The 14,663-nt window shown below is 44.8% G+C and overlaps 1 protein-coding gene across 1 annotated transcript in view; it reads left to right on the forward strand.

Moving 5' to 3' along the window:
• Positions 1-5,326, forward strand: part of ZBTB39 (zinc finger and BTB domain containing 39) — a 47,995-nt gene extending 42,669 nt beyond the window's left edge. The window contains exon 2 of the mRNA XM_063952447.1: positions 2,541-5,326. Within this exon, the coding sequence (XP_063808517.1) occupies positions 2,655-4,733 (2,079 nt within the window). The 5' untranslated portion in view covers positions 2,541-2,654 and the 3' untranslated portion in view covers positions 4,734-5,326. The remainder of the gene's footprint in view (positions 1-2,540) is intronic.
• The last annotated feature ends 9,337 nt before the right edge of the window (positions 5,327-14,663 follow it).

The following is a 14,663-nucleotide window of genomic DNA, read 5'->3' on the forward strand; positions in this document are numbered from 1 at the left end:
TAGCAAGACCTCTGCTTCAAGGTCAGCCGGTGTTGATCCAGTCGGACAACATCACGGCAGTCACCCACGTAAACAAACAAGGGTGGCACAAGAAGCAGGAGGGCAATGGTAGAAGCTGCAAGGATTTTTCGCTGGGCGGAAAACCATGTGATAGCACTGTCAGCAGTATTCATTCCGGGAGTGGACAACTGGGAAGCAGACTTCCTCAACACGACCTCCACCCGGGAGAGTGGGGACTTCACCCAGAAGTCTTCCACATGATTATAAACCGTTGGGAAAAACTCGACAGGTATTGCGCCAGGTCAAGGGACCCTCAGGCAATAGCTGTAGACGCTCTGGTAACACCGTGGGTGTACCAGTCAGTGTATGTGTTTCCTCCTCTGCCTCTCATACCCAAGGTACTGAGATTGATAAGATGGAGAGGAGTAAGCACTATATTCGTGGCTCCGGATTGGCCAAGAAGGAATTGGTAACCGGAACTTCAAGAGATGCTCACGGAGGATCCGTGGCCTCTACCTCTAAGAAGGGACCTGCTCCAGCATGGACCCTGTCTGTTCCAAGACTTACCGCGGCTGCGTTTGACGGCATGGAGGTTGAACTCCGGATCCTGAAGGAAAAAAGGCATTCCGGATGAAGTCATCCCTATCCTGATCAAAGCCAGGAAGGATGTAACCGCAAAACATTATCACCGCATTTGGCGAAAATATGTTGCGTGGTGCGAGGCCAGTAAGGCCCGACGGAGGAAATTCAACTGGGTCGATTCCTACATTTCCTGCAAACAGGAGTGTCTATGGGCCTGAAATTGGGGTCCATTAAGGTTCAAATTTCGGCCCTGTCAATTTTCTTCCAAAAAGAACTAGCTTCAGTCCCTGAAGTTCAGACGTTTGTAAAAGGGGTACTGCATATACAGCCTCCTTTTGTGCCTCCAGTGGCACTTTGGGATCTCAATGTAGGTTTTGGTTTCCAAAAGTCCAATTGGGTTGAACCACTTAAATCTGTGGAGTTAAAATATCTCACATGGAAAGTGGTCATGCTGTTGGCCCTGGCCGGGGCCAGGTGCGTGTCAGAATTGGCGGCTTTATCCTGTAAAAGCCCTTATCTGATTTTCCATTCGGACAGGGGGAATTGAGGACTCGTCCTCAGTTTCTCCCTAAGGTGGTTTCAGCGTTTCACCTGAACCAACCTATTGTGGTGCCTGCGGCTACTAGGGACTTGGAGGACTCCAAGTTGCTAGATGTTGTCAGGGCCCTGAAAATATCCAGGACGGCTGGAGTCAGGAAAACTGACTCGCTGTTTATCCTGTATGCACCCAACAAGCTGGGTGCTCCTGCTTCTAAGCAGACTATTGCTCGTTGGATTTGTAGTACAATTCAGCTTGCACATTCTGTGGCAGGCCTGCCACAGCCAAAAAATCTGTAAATGCCCACTCCACAAGGAAGGTGGGCTCATCTTGGGCGGTTGCCCGAGGGGTCTCGGCTTTACAACTTTGCCGAGCAGCTACTTGGTCAGGAGCAAATACGTTTGTAAAATTCTACAAAATTGATACCCTGGCTGAGGAGGACCTGGAGTTTCTCTCAATTGGTGCTGCAGAGTCATCCGCACTCTCCCGCCCGTTTGGGAGCTTTGGTATAATCCCCATGGTCCCTACGGAGTCCCCAGCATCCACTTAGGACGTTAGAGAAAATAAGAATTTACTTACCGATAATTCTATTTCTCGTAGTCCGTAGTGGATGCTGGGCGCCCATCCCAAGTGCGGATTGTCTGCAATACTGGTACATAGTTATTGTTACCAAAAAGATCGGGTTATTGCTGTAGTGAGCCATCTTTTCTAGAGGCTCCTCTGTTATCATGCTGTTAACTGGGTTCAGATCACAAGTTATACGGTGTGATTGGTGTGGCTGGTATGAGTCTTACCCGGGATTCAAGATCCTTCCTTATTGTGTACGCTCGTCCGGGCACAGTATCCTAACTGATGCTTGGAGGAGGGTCATAGGGGGAGGAGCCAGTGCACACCAGCTAGTCCTAAAGCTTTCTTTAGATGTGCCCAGTCTCCTGCGGAGCCGCTAATCCCCATGGTCCTTACGGAGTCCCCAGCATCCACTACGGACTACGAGAAATAGAATTATCGGTAAGTAAATTCTTATTTATTTTTAACAGAACTTTGAAAGCTACTGTTTGTTACAAGTGTTCACATGTAGAGATTTCTTGGAGATACAAACACAAAAGAAACGTATTGTAGAGCACCCTGACTGGCTTTGTCGTTTTGAATTGTTCTGCACAAGGTAAATTAGCTGTATCCCTGGATAGTTTGAGATCTAAAGGAGTAGACAATTGGACTCTATCCTTTGAGATGACACCATTGACTGAAGTGAAAAAACACATTGGTTACTGTACCGTAAAGTGAGTGCCCATACTCTAGCATCATATTTTATGTAGGAGTTTTAGAATTGTTAAAAGTATGACTGAACCCATTTAAATTCAGTATTTAAAAATGTTTAAAATTGATATTCATAGGTTCTAACTAATATTTTGTTTTCTAGGTCCTTCCTCACTGGGGATGAGGTGCCTCTGTTTAACTGGAAGCAGTAACCAGATTAAAGTGCCAGGTTTGAAGGCATTGCACAGGGCATATTCCTTGCCACTAGGATATAAAGATGGGTATGCGAATCAAACTAAACAGCAGTGACCACCCCAGCAATCTGCTGCGTGAGCTGAACAAGTCCCGTTTGTCAGGTATACTTTGTGATGTTAATATTGTTGTGGGAAATCGGACTTTTGCAGCTCATAAAGCAGTACTTGGCTCTGCAGCTTCTTATTTTCAAAAATTGTTCTCAAGCACTGACTTGGATTCAGCTCGAACCTATGTGGTGGACTTTATCAATGCAGCTAATTTTGAGAAAGTCCTGAGCTTCATCTATACTTCTGAGCTCTTCACTGATCTCATCAATGTCGGCGTTATTTATGAAGTAGCGGAGAAACTTGGCATGGAGGACTTGATAAAGGCTTGCCATGCAACATTTCCTGATCTAGAGGGCTCCTCAGGACAAAAATACCAGTGTTCGGTGTCTTCTAGTGAAGGGCGTTCAAGCACGTCAGCCGAGCAAAATCAAGTAGAGACAAGGGGCAATGGGATGGAAAACCACATCCCTTCAGCAGAGAAACAGTTTAGTAGTCAGTCAGATGGACCTAGTTCATTTAAAGGAGAAGACGAAGACGCTAGTATAAATCAAGCAAATATTTTTTCAGTACCAGCAAAAACTGAAGAACAAAGCACCTCCGTAAGATACCAGTCCTCTAATTGTTCTGTGAATACTGGATTTGGTCCAACAAGTACGTGCCCTCCTTTTAAAACGCAACATAATGGTGATTACAACAAAACTGGATATTTCCCTGGGGATTCTTCTGTTGGTGGGAACTCGAAGGAATCTGCTGGCGGGTTTGAAGTCATGGGAGATCTTCACTTGGATGAGCTAGAAGAGGAAGAATTGCAGTTTGATGAAGGAGGAGATGAGGACTCTGGACCATCTGGGGAAATTATTGAATTGAGTGATGGCAGTGAAGATGAGCTACTATTGTTTGGACAGGGAGAAAGTCGAAGTGGTAAAGCTATGCCTTGCCAAGTTTGCAAAAAAGTTCTAGAACCTAACTTACAGCATATTCGCCAACATGCTCGGGAACATGTAGATCTACGTAACAGCAGTTGCAAAGTCTGTCAGGCTTGCTTCCATGACCGGGGTGCTATGATTACTCATGTTTTATCACATGTTGGCATCTTTCTCTTTTCCTGTGATATGTGTGAGGATAAGTTTTTCAGCCAGTGGCAACTCACCCTTCACCGAGGACAAGAAGGTGTTACATCGGAGCATAACATAATCATCCACCCAGGCCAGCCTCTCCCAGGAGAAGTTAATACTTTCGTGGGAGCTTTGGGTACTGAACTTCCATGTGGAGCTTGCCATAGGACCATGCAACGTGATTTCCATTCTGTGAGATCTCATGCTTTAGAGCACCTTAACACCAAGAACCTGTCCTGTGGGCTGTGTGAGCAGCGGCACTTAACACTTTGTGGTCTTATGTGGCACGTCTTATCACACATGTCCATATCTGTGTTTTCTTGTTCCCTCTGTGCTAGTAGCTTCCTTGACCGACACTTGCTGGAGAAGCATATGGCAGTACACCAGAATTTAGATGAAGCATTGTTCCGGTGCCACCTTTGTTCCCAAGGCTTCAAATCTGAAGTAGCATACCGACAGCACCTGAACCAGCATCGGTGTGGTAGTATTCCTACAGATAGACCTGGGTTTTCTGAATTCTCCCAATTGCAGATTCCAGCATCGAAGAGAAAGATTCCTGAGGATTTTACAATAGATGATCAGTCAATTGCTGGACAAACAGCCCACAGCAAATACACTTGTAAGGTTTGTGGAAAATGCTTCTCCCACACTAGTGAGTTTAACTACCATCGACGCATTCATACAGGTGAAAAGCCGTATCAGTGCAAAGTGTGTCACAAGTTCTTCCGAGGCCGTTCTACCATCAAGTGCCACCTAAAAACGCATGCAGGAGCTCTTATGTACAGGTGCACCGTATGCGGACACTACAGCTCCACCCTAAACCTCATGGGTGAGCACATTGCAGTGCACCGAGGCAACCTGCCCTCAGACTTCACCATTGACCAAACATTTATGTATACAATTCACTCCAAAGAAACAGACAAGAGTGCTGATAGCTAATGTGTTTTAAAGCCGGTCAGGGCAGAAGGTTGTTTGTATTAAATCATTTTTACAGATAAGCTTCACTAAGGTGTTGCATTTGTTTAAATGGTTGCTACTAAAATGTTGTTCTTTTGGTTTGTTTTGATTTTATTTTTTTAATGTGTGTTTGTGTTCTCTTCAGTTTCACATGATTTTAAATTAATTTTGGTATATTATCAGACTACAACTTTTATCCTGTTGAATTTGTCACTGCAATGAATTCAGAATTTCAGTCTGGACACTATAAACTTCCTCATGCCTCAAAGTATAAGCAGGTCGGAACTGTATACAGGTTACAATGTAATGTGTTATACAGTGAGTAAATGGTTTCAAGACTTTTCACTGGATAAGGAGAACATTATTTATTACCTGCCATGTTCCTAGTTTGTCTCTTCTCGCATACAATGTAAGATTTATTTCCTGCTTATAGCAAACATAAATATGCCTATTGATGTTAGAATTCTCTCTGACGTGAGGTGGGTATATTTTGCAGGAAATGATTGAACGGGGGCATCTGTATTTCTTCTTTGTATTTTTGTGGCGTAATGTTTATTAAAAAAAAATACTTTGCAGACATCAGTCATTATCCAAACTCCCTAGACTTGCAGGTTCCCCTTTCATTAAAGAATACAGTTTAAAAAAAGTGAAGTGGTCAGTGATGGAGAGAGCGGCATATGGTTAATTACCCCCTTTATGGCTCCGTCCTCCCAATTTCTCTCACCCATTCACTGTTAAAAGATGTGATTGGCATTTAATGCAAGGGTAATGTACTTCTTTAAACCTCATGAAGGGTGCTTTTCGGATTCTGAAATTGAAATGGGAAAATTTATTGCAGTCCGATGCATAGTAGGTGGAGTCCTCAAATGTGTTCTGTTGTGTCAAGTTTTGGTTTCTTTTACAGTAATTGTAAATGTTGGATCACTATGTTTAAGTGTACCAATTTGGCCTTTTAAAATATTTGGAGTTACTTGCAGCATAACTAATAATTATTATTAGTTAAATAAAATATACGTGGAGCTGATCGTTTAGTTCGATTAAGCAAGTCTATACTTGCAGGGAATAGGCCATATTCTGTGATTACAGTATCCAAAGTTGTCTTATGCTGGGCATACATGTGCAGATAAATTGCCTGTCATACCGACAAGCATTTTATATGACCGCCTCAGATCATGAAGATAGTAAGGACATGCACTGTGAGGTCTCTTGTAGCTTATGGCCACACAATATCTGTGTAACCCCCCTGGGGAAGAGATATTTCCCCTTTCCTTCCCATGTGAAGCTGCTGCAGTGCATACATTGCATTGGATGGACATGCTGTATAATCCAGCATGACCGATCGAAATTATAGGAGTGGTCATCCGCATATGCTCTACAATTATCTAGGCAATCAGCTGATATCGGGCAGATAAGCCAGATAATTGTATCGTGTATATATGGCCAACATTAGTCCATTAATGAACATTTGGGCGGGCTGTCAAAATGAAGGATCGGAACTGCTAATCTCCCTGACGAAGTTTAGTATCTGAGCCAATGCCAATATGAAGAATAGCATCGCACTATACTACAAGGTCCAAGGAAATGAGAACTCACACAGATTTTATGGTAAGGTTAGCAGCCCAATGTTATGGTGCTGAATAATACCCCTTAAAATATTTCTACAAGGTGATTGTCCACTATTATGAGTAGTCTTTCAATCTCCTTTGTTATCGTTATGTATTTTAGGTGTAGATGTCATTTATTCATAATGTATGATGATTACCTGTACAACATAAATTGCCTTTCTATGCTTACCAAGGTAAGCTGGGAAACTGTATTGGCTTGGTAATGCTGGACGACAATATCACATTGTTAAGAATAAGAACCTCAAATTTACCAGTTATGGCAGTGAGTTGCTTGGTAAATATAGTCCTTAGAATGAATAACCTTGTAACCACTGCACCTTGTAACACTGCACCACTTGGGTTACTGTAACAGAATAATTACAAACTAAATGAATAGGGTGGTTTTAAAAACTCAACATGTTAGTTGAAAGTTTCACCTTTTACTCCCTGTATAGATATTTGAGATAGAAACACAATGGCTGCGTAATACTTGTTGTCTGGGAAGCTTTCCTGGAGAGCGGTGAACCATTGGGTTGGGTACGGGATCCCGGCGGTCAGAATACTGTGCTCGCCACTGGTTCTATTCCCACTCCATAGGTGTCGTGGATACCCAGGATTGGTAATAGCTGTGGCGGCGCTGCAGGCACTCTGGGGGTTGGGATCCCAGTGTCTGTATTCTGGCTGCAGGGATCCCGATCTCCGGGATCCTGACTACATCCCGTACCATTTTATGGTGGGGGTTTTTTTTTTCCCTTTACAATGGCCAAATGCACTACTGATTTTAAGAAATGGTTTTCTTGTTTTTACTATATTGTCCACAACAGCTGAGCGCTGTTTTTAGAAATTTTTACCAGTTTATACTGTAATAAGCACTCACTAATTCATGAGCTCCATGTACTACAGTCTAATGTAGGTGCCACTTAATGTTACAATAACAAATATTTAGATCACTGTCATTTAAGTGTACATTTTAAATCAAGACTCCTCTCTTTAGTCATACATTTTATGTTATGTTTTTTGTCCCTGTACCACGAGCCTTACTTTGTGTGCCAGAAACTAGAAGACTGTCCCCGCTAGGATGCGGGCAGAGGTGCGGGGACAGTATGGTCAAAAGGGGAGCGCGGCCGGCCGGGAAGGTGGTTGTGGCCCCTCATGCATCCCTAATGGGGTTGGGGCGGCCCCATCAGTGTCACAAATGGGGGTGGTGTGCCCAGCTGTCTGCATCAAATTGGGCCTAGCATGAAGACTATCCTAGGAGTTCTACTTTACTGACCATTTAAGTCCACCATCAACATGATACCTATCTGTGTGTTTCCATATAGCGTAAGCCAGGTTTTGTATTGAGGGGGTCATTCAGACCTGATCGCACGCTAGATTTTTTTTGCTGCGATAAGGTCAGAACTGCATATGCACCGCAATGCGCAGGCGCGTCGTACGGTTGCAAAGCGGATCGTTGCTGTGCGATGGGTTTTACGAAGAATAAATTTGCACAGCCAATCGCAAGGAGATTGACAGGAAGAGGGCGTTTGTGGGTGTCAACTGACCATTTTATGGGTGTGTTTGGAAAAATGTAGGCGTGTCCACGCGTTTGCAGGGCGGGTGTCTGACGTCAATTCCGGGACCTGACAGGCTGAAGTGATCGGAGCGGCTGAGTAAGTTCTGGGCAACTCAAAAACTGCACAAAACTTTTTTGTAGTGCTCGTCTGCACATGTGATCGCACACTTGCAATGCAAAAATACACTCCCTTATAGGCGGCGACTATCTGATCGCAGCGCTGCAAAAAATAGCTAGCGAGCGATCAGGTCTGAATTAGGCCCTTAGTATCTTACACCAGAGAATACATAGGGCGTGTTCCATGTACAAACTCGGATATAATTATATGCTTTTGTTTTAAATAGAACAAATGGTGTAATGTCAGTTTTGAGGGGAATTTTGCTTGCATAGAACTAAAAATAATTTTCCATGCCTTCTGTTTATCTTTACATCTTTATTTTTCAGAATAAAGGATATGATGTCTTGTTCATGGTAGGCATATTAATAGGAATTTAGAGAAGCCCTAACAGTAGTTATTTTATGGTCTTGATTTCGTTAACCAATGATAACTTCAAACATCATCTTTTGCAATGGTTCAGTTGTTTTTTTTGGAGAACACGTTCAAGTAGCATAATGGTGGATCTAGGAACCCTGGTGAAAAGCCAGCTCCTGTCTGGGTTAAACTTATTGCTTGATACTGTATGGTCTGATTCAGTCATTAAAGCGAGGTAGACACTATACAATTATTGGACCAATTTTCCAATGATCAGGTGCTTTGCCATTCAATTTGCATAGTATTTATCAACATATTTGCTCCAAATTGAGATCTTTCATTATTGTGACTAAAATAGAAAGGAAGTCTTATGAGAGCTGTAATCACTGGAAGGGTTTTAAAATACTGGTAGTAATGTTTTGGGAAGTGTCCAAAGTGCACACTAAAAATGCTCCTGTTTTTAGAAGTCCCTGTTGCATCAAATGTTAAGGTCTCATGAAATCTGGTGCTTTTCAGAAAAGTGCCAGCATGTAGTTCATGCTGGAAGTTTTAGTTGATTGGGGAGTAATTGAGCTTTGAAGACACTGGGTCTGTATCATTCTTGGACTCCAGTGTTTCACATAGCGGTTTTGGAAATAAATGTATTTTCTGTTATAATTAGAGCTGGAAATTATCTATGCGACTTCAATGCCCTAATCAATCCACTTAAGGAAGTAGTGCATTTTCACCATGCTATACCTGGCGCTAGAGATCCATTTGGAATCAAACCTATCTCTTCGTATGTACATCTTTGTGTAGTCTGCAACTTTGCCGATTAATGTTACGTACATGTGATTGGCCATCCAGCCACAACTGAGATGCCGACTTCTGTCTCGCACGCATGCACATTTGCTAACAGATTTGCATGCAACTCTGAATCGGGCCATGCATGACGTTTTTCTTAAATTTTGCTCTATTTTAATGAGTTGAGCATTTCCCATTCTTTTGGATGTAGCTGCACCAACTATTTAAGCATTTAGAAAGCTAGTCTGTTTCTAGCTGGAAAAGTGTTAGTATAAAGTGCTTTATGACGCCCCCTCAAATTGTTGAAATTATTGACACTTTTATTTATTTTAAACATATGTAGTTAACAGACCTGCCTGATTTCACATTGCAATGGACGTAGGTTTCTCTGAATTAAATGCCATAATTGAATTGCCCATTTACTAATAGTGTAAAATTTGCATTTCTTGTGGATACAGTGGTGGTCTTCATTCTTGTTGGTTGTAGCTTCTAAAAGTTAATATAAAGGAGTGCTGTTCTCTGCATTTCCATTATAATATCTCATGGTTTGATTGTTGTCTGCGGTATAAAACCTTAACATATCTATATGTACAGTACTCTTTAGTTTGCTACAAATGTTTGCTGTACGTCCTCACAAAGGATGTATAAAGGTTTTTCTCCTTTTGGGTCTGTCGCTGATGTTACCACTTTAGGATCTTTTCTTATAGACTGATGACCCCTGAAAAATAATGTCCACCTAGAACTAAAGGTAATACACACCGGGCGTTTGTTTTTGTTTGTTTTTTCTCTTGCGTCCTAGAGGATACTGGGGTTCCATTTAGTACCGTAGGGTATAGACGGGTCCACTAGGAGCCATGGGCACTTTTAAGAATTGGATAGTGTGGGCTGGCTCCTCCCTCTATGCCCCTCCTACCAGACTCCGTTTAGAAAATGCGCCCGGAGGAGCCGGTCGCGCTTGTGGAAACCCCTGAAGAGTTTTCTGCATTTATTTTATGTTTGATATTTTCAGGCAGGGCTGGTTGGCACCAGCCTGTCTGCTTCGTGGGACTTGGGGGGTGGTGGTGGGGGGGGTAATGGTCCCGTTCCCCATTGATAGGTCACTGAACTCCTGAGGGAACTATTCTCAAGCCCCACCACCGCAAACGTACATTCCCGCAGTGCGCCGCCACCCCTAACAGAGCCAGAAGAATGAAGAGTGGGGAGTACTAAGCCGACGTCCCAACTAGCGGGTCGCCGGCCATTAGGGGTACGGAGACGCACGGCTTTTAACCGGGACAGAATGCATCTCCAGACACAGTACACAGCTGCATCTCGGTACACTGTACACAGTACCCAGTACCCACACTGGCAAAAACGGTCTTAAAACGGTTTTCTCTCATTTTAAGCAACAGATTACCTCAGCTAGTATAAAAAAAGCGGGAACACTGCATGCCATTGAAGGGGCGGGGCTTCACTATGAGAGGATACAGCAGCTCACCAGCACCATTTTCCCTCTGCAGTGGACACAGACGGTGGCTGACAGGGACGCGCAGCTCCTCCGCTGTGACTCCAGATTACCTCAGCGGTACAAGGGGATCATAGCAGGGGGGGAGCGATTATTAGTGTACCAAGTCCCCTATCAGGGTACTAAGTCTGCGACCCGGCATTATGGCATTAGCGATAAGGGCGCGGTGGGGGCTGTCTCTGTCTCACTGAAGGGCTCTTTGTGGGTTAATTGTGCTTAACCTTTTCCTGTGTGTGTGTGTGTGTGTGTGTGTGTGTTGTCACATTTACATTATGTCAGGCAAAGAGTGTGTTTCTTGTACAGCAGAGTGTTCCTCTTAACCAGGGGGGGCTCACTACTGGGTACTCAGGGCAGTGCACCTTCCCAGAATAGCGAAGCTGAACCAGAATGGGTTAATTCCATTAAGGGAATGATCTCAAATATTTCTACAAAACTATCCCGCAATGAGAAAGAGACGCAATACTTAAGACAGACTGTGGAGGAGTTTATGAATAGAGACTCGGTCTACAAACCAGCGTCTCAATCCCCTCCAATTTGTCCGTAAAAACGATCTCTGGACCATATCCTGCAGTCTGACTCTGACGGGTCAGACATGGAGGAGGGTGAGATGGATTTGGAGTGGTGGGGATGCTACTCTGTCACAGGGAATAGAGGCTCTTACAGAGGCTATCAGAGATGTTCTGCATATTTCTGATAAGGTGTCAGAGGAGTGTGAGGAATCTTGTTTTAATGTGAAAAAGAAATCCTCAGTCACTTTTCCTGCGTCAAAGGAATTGAATACCCTGTTTGAAGAACCGTGGGTTAATCCTGATAAGAAATTTCAAATCCCTAAAAGGTTGCTCTCATCTTTTTTCCTCTGGAGCAGTGTTTTTCAACCAATGTGTCGTGGCACACTAGTGTGCCCTGAGCAGTCTCCAGGTGTGCCGCCATAGAAGCAGAGCCAGGCCCGTCAGTGTTTTGCCGCTGCTGAGTCCCTGGAACGATCAATACTGGTGGGTTTAGTGGACAGTGTTGGGCTCTTCTGGCTTTCTCAGATATGGCTCAGGCGTTACATATGGAGAAGATGCGACATGACATCCTAGGACACGCAACTGCACCATGCATCACCATTATATTTTAGTGTGTCTTGGCAATATTTGAATCTTGTTCAGTGTGCCACGAGTTTTAAAAGGTTGAAAATCTCTGCTCTGGATGATGGGAAAAAATGGGAAAATCCACCGATAGTGGATGCATCAGTTTCTAGGCTGTCAAGAAAAATTGTATTGCCTGTTCCTGGTGCAGCCTCCCTAAAAGATACAGCTGATCGTAAAATTGAGACTACACTCAAATCATTGTACACAGCTGCTGGGGTGGTCCAGAGACCCACTATTGCATGTGCGTGGATCACAAAAGCCATTGCTAAATAGTCAGGTAACCTAATTGAGGGGTTAGATTCCTTGTCTAGGGGTGATGTTGTTTTACTCCTGCAGCATATACAGGACTCTGCGAACTTTATGGTGGAAGCCGTAAAAGAGATTGGTATGCTTAATGCACGCACCACCGCTATGGCTGTGTCAGCATGCTGGGGCTTGTGGCTACGCCAGTGGGCTGCTGATGCGGACTCCAGGAAAGGAGTGCAAGGCCTACCATTCACAGGAGAGGCCTTGTTTGGAGACGAACTAGACAAATGGTTCTCCAAAGCTACTGCAGGTAAGTCTACATATCTTCCTTCCGCAGCTGCCCCAGCCAAGAAAGCTTATTCAGCTTCAACAGTCCTTTCGGACAGCCAAGTTTGAGGGAAAATCCAGTGGTGCTTCTACGGCCTCCAGAGGCGCAAGAGGTAAACCACGCAAACCAGCAACTGCAGGTGTTCAGGAACAGAGATCAAGCTCTGCTTCCTCAAAGCCTTCAGCGTGACGGTGGACCGCGAGGCCTGGAGGTCTATCAGGTGGGAGCCGGACTTCAGTTCTTAAGTCACATCTGGTTAAGTTCGTGCCGGGATACCTGGGTAATAGATCTCATGTCCCAGGGCTACAGACCACCTCACAGATACTTCAAATCAGGCTTACCAGCTTCACAAGAGGCAAGTAAAACTTTACAGCAGACCATCCAAAAACTGGTACAGACTCAAGTCATTGTTCCAGTTCCACCTCATCTACACAACAAGGGGTACTATTCCAACTTGTTTGTAGTACCGAAACCGGACGGTTCGGTACGACCAATTCTGAACCTCAAGTCCATGAACCCGTTCGTTCTTAAGAGTGTTCAAGTTCAAGATGGAGTCTCTGAGAGCGGTAATCTCATGTCTGGAGGAAGGGGAATTCCTAGTGGATATCTGGATATCAAGGATGCGTACCTTCACATTCCGACCTGGCCGCCTCATCAGGCTTATCTACGGTTTGTACTACAGGACTGTCACTACCAGTTCCAGGCCCTGCCATTTGGTCTCTCCACGGCACCGAGGGTGTTCACCAAAGTGATGGCAGAGATGATGTTTATACTCTGCAAGCAGGGAGTGAACATAATTCCGTACCTGGACGATCTTCTGATAAAGGCACTGTCCAGGGAGAGGTTGCTGGACAGCATTGGCCTCTCAACCAAACTTCTCCAGGGACACGGGTGGATTCTGAACCTTCCGAAATCTCACCTAGAGCCAACATGGAGGCTCCCATTCCTGGGAATGGTACTGAACACGGAGTCGCAGAAAGTGTTCCTTCCGTTGGAAAAGGCATTGGTAATCCAGTCAATGGTTCGGGATGTCCTGAAGCCAACCCGGATATCGGTGCATCTATGCATTCGCCTTCTGGGGAAAATGGTGGCCTCTTACGAGGCGCTTCAATACGGAAGGTTTTACGCAAGACCCTTCCAGCTCGATCTGTTGGACAAATGGTCCGGATCGCATCCTCACATGCACCAGAGGATTCGTCTGTCGCCAAAAGCAAGGATCTCCCTTATGTTGTGGCTACAGACCTCACACCTTGTCGAGGGTCGAAGATTTGGCATTCAGGACTGGATCCTGTTCACGGACGCAAGCCTCCGAGGTTGGGGAGAGGTCATCCAGGAGGTGCAATGGTCAAGTCAGGAAGTCATCCTTTCAATCAACATTCTGGAACTCGTGGCCATATACAACGCCCATCTGCAGGCCTCTTACCATCTTCAGGATTGAGCCATTCAAGTCCAGTCAGACAATGTGTTGACTGTCACGTACATAAACCGACAGGGCGAAATGAAAAGCAGAGCAGCAATGTCAGAGGTGTCAAGAATTCTCCTCTGGGCAGAAAAAAAAAACGCAGTGGCGTTGTCAGCGGTCTTCATTCCGGGAGTAGACAACTGGGAAGCAGACTTCCTCAGCAGACACAACCTGAACCCGTGGGAGTGGGGCCTTCACGCGGAAGTGTTCAGGTGCTTGACACGTCGGTGTGGATATCCACAATTCGACATGTTGGCCTCTCTTCTCAACAAGAAGCTCAAGCGGTATTGTTCCAGATCGAGAGACCCACAGCGCTGGCGAAAGACGCTCTGACGTCTCCATGGGTCTATCAGATGGTGTACGTGTTTCCTCCACTTCCTCTGATCCAAAGAATTCTCAAAAGAATAAAAAGGGAAAAGGTTCAAGCAATACTCATTGCTCCGGACTGGCCAAGAAGGGCCTGGTATGCGGACCTCCTGGAGATGCTCCTCGAGGATCTGTGGCCTCTACCTCTTTGCAAGGATCTTCTGCAACAGGGCCCGTTCGTCTATCAGGACTTTACTGCGGCTACATTTGACGACATGGAAGTTGAATGGCTGATTCTAGCCAGAAGAGTGATCCCTAATAAAGTTAAGGCAGGAAGGGGTAACATCTAAACATTCCCACCGTATTTGGAAGAAATACGTCTCTGGTGTGAGAGCAGATCTTGTTCTGCGGTGGAATTCCACCTGGGGCGTTTCCTGCTTTATCTGCAGACAGGTGTGGATGTGGACCTACGCCTGGGCTCCATAAAAGTCCAGATTTCGGCCTTGTGCATTTTCTTTC

Source organism: Pseudophryne corroboree, chromosome 2 (genome assembly GCF_028390025.1).
Source record: "Pseudophryne corroboree isolate aPseCor3 chromosome 2, aPseCor3.hap2, whole genome shotgun sequence".
Taxonomy (NCBI): domain Eukaryota; kingdom Metazoa; phylum Chordata; class Amphibia; order Anura; family Myobatrachidae; genus Pseudophryne; species Pseudophryne corroboree.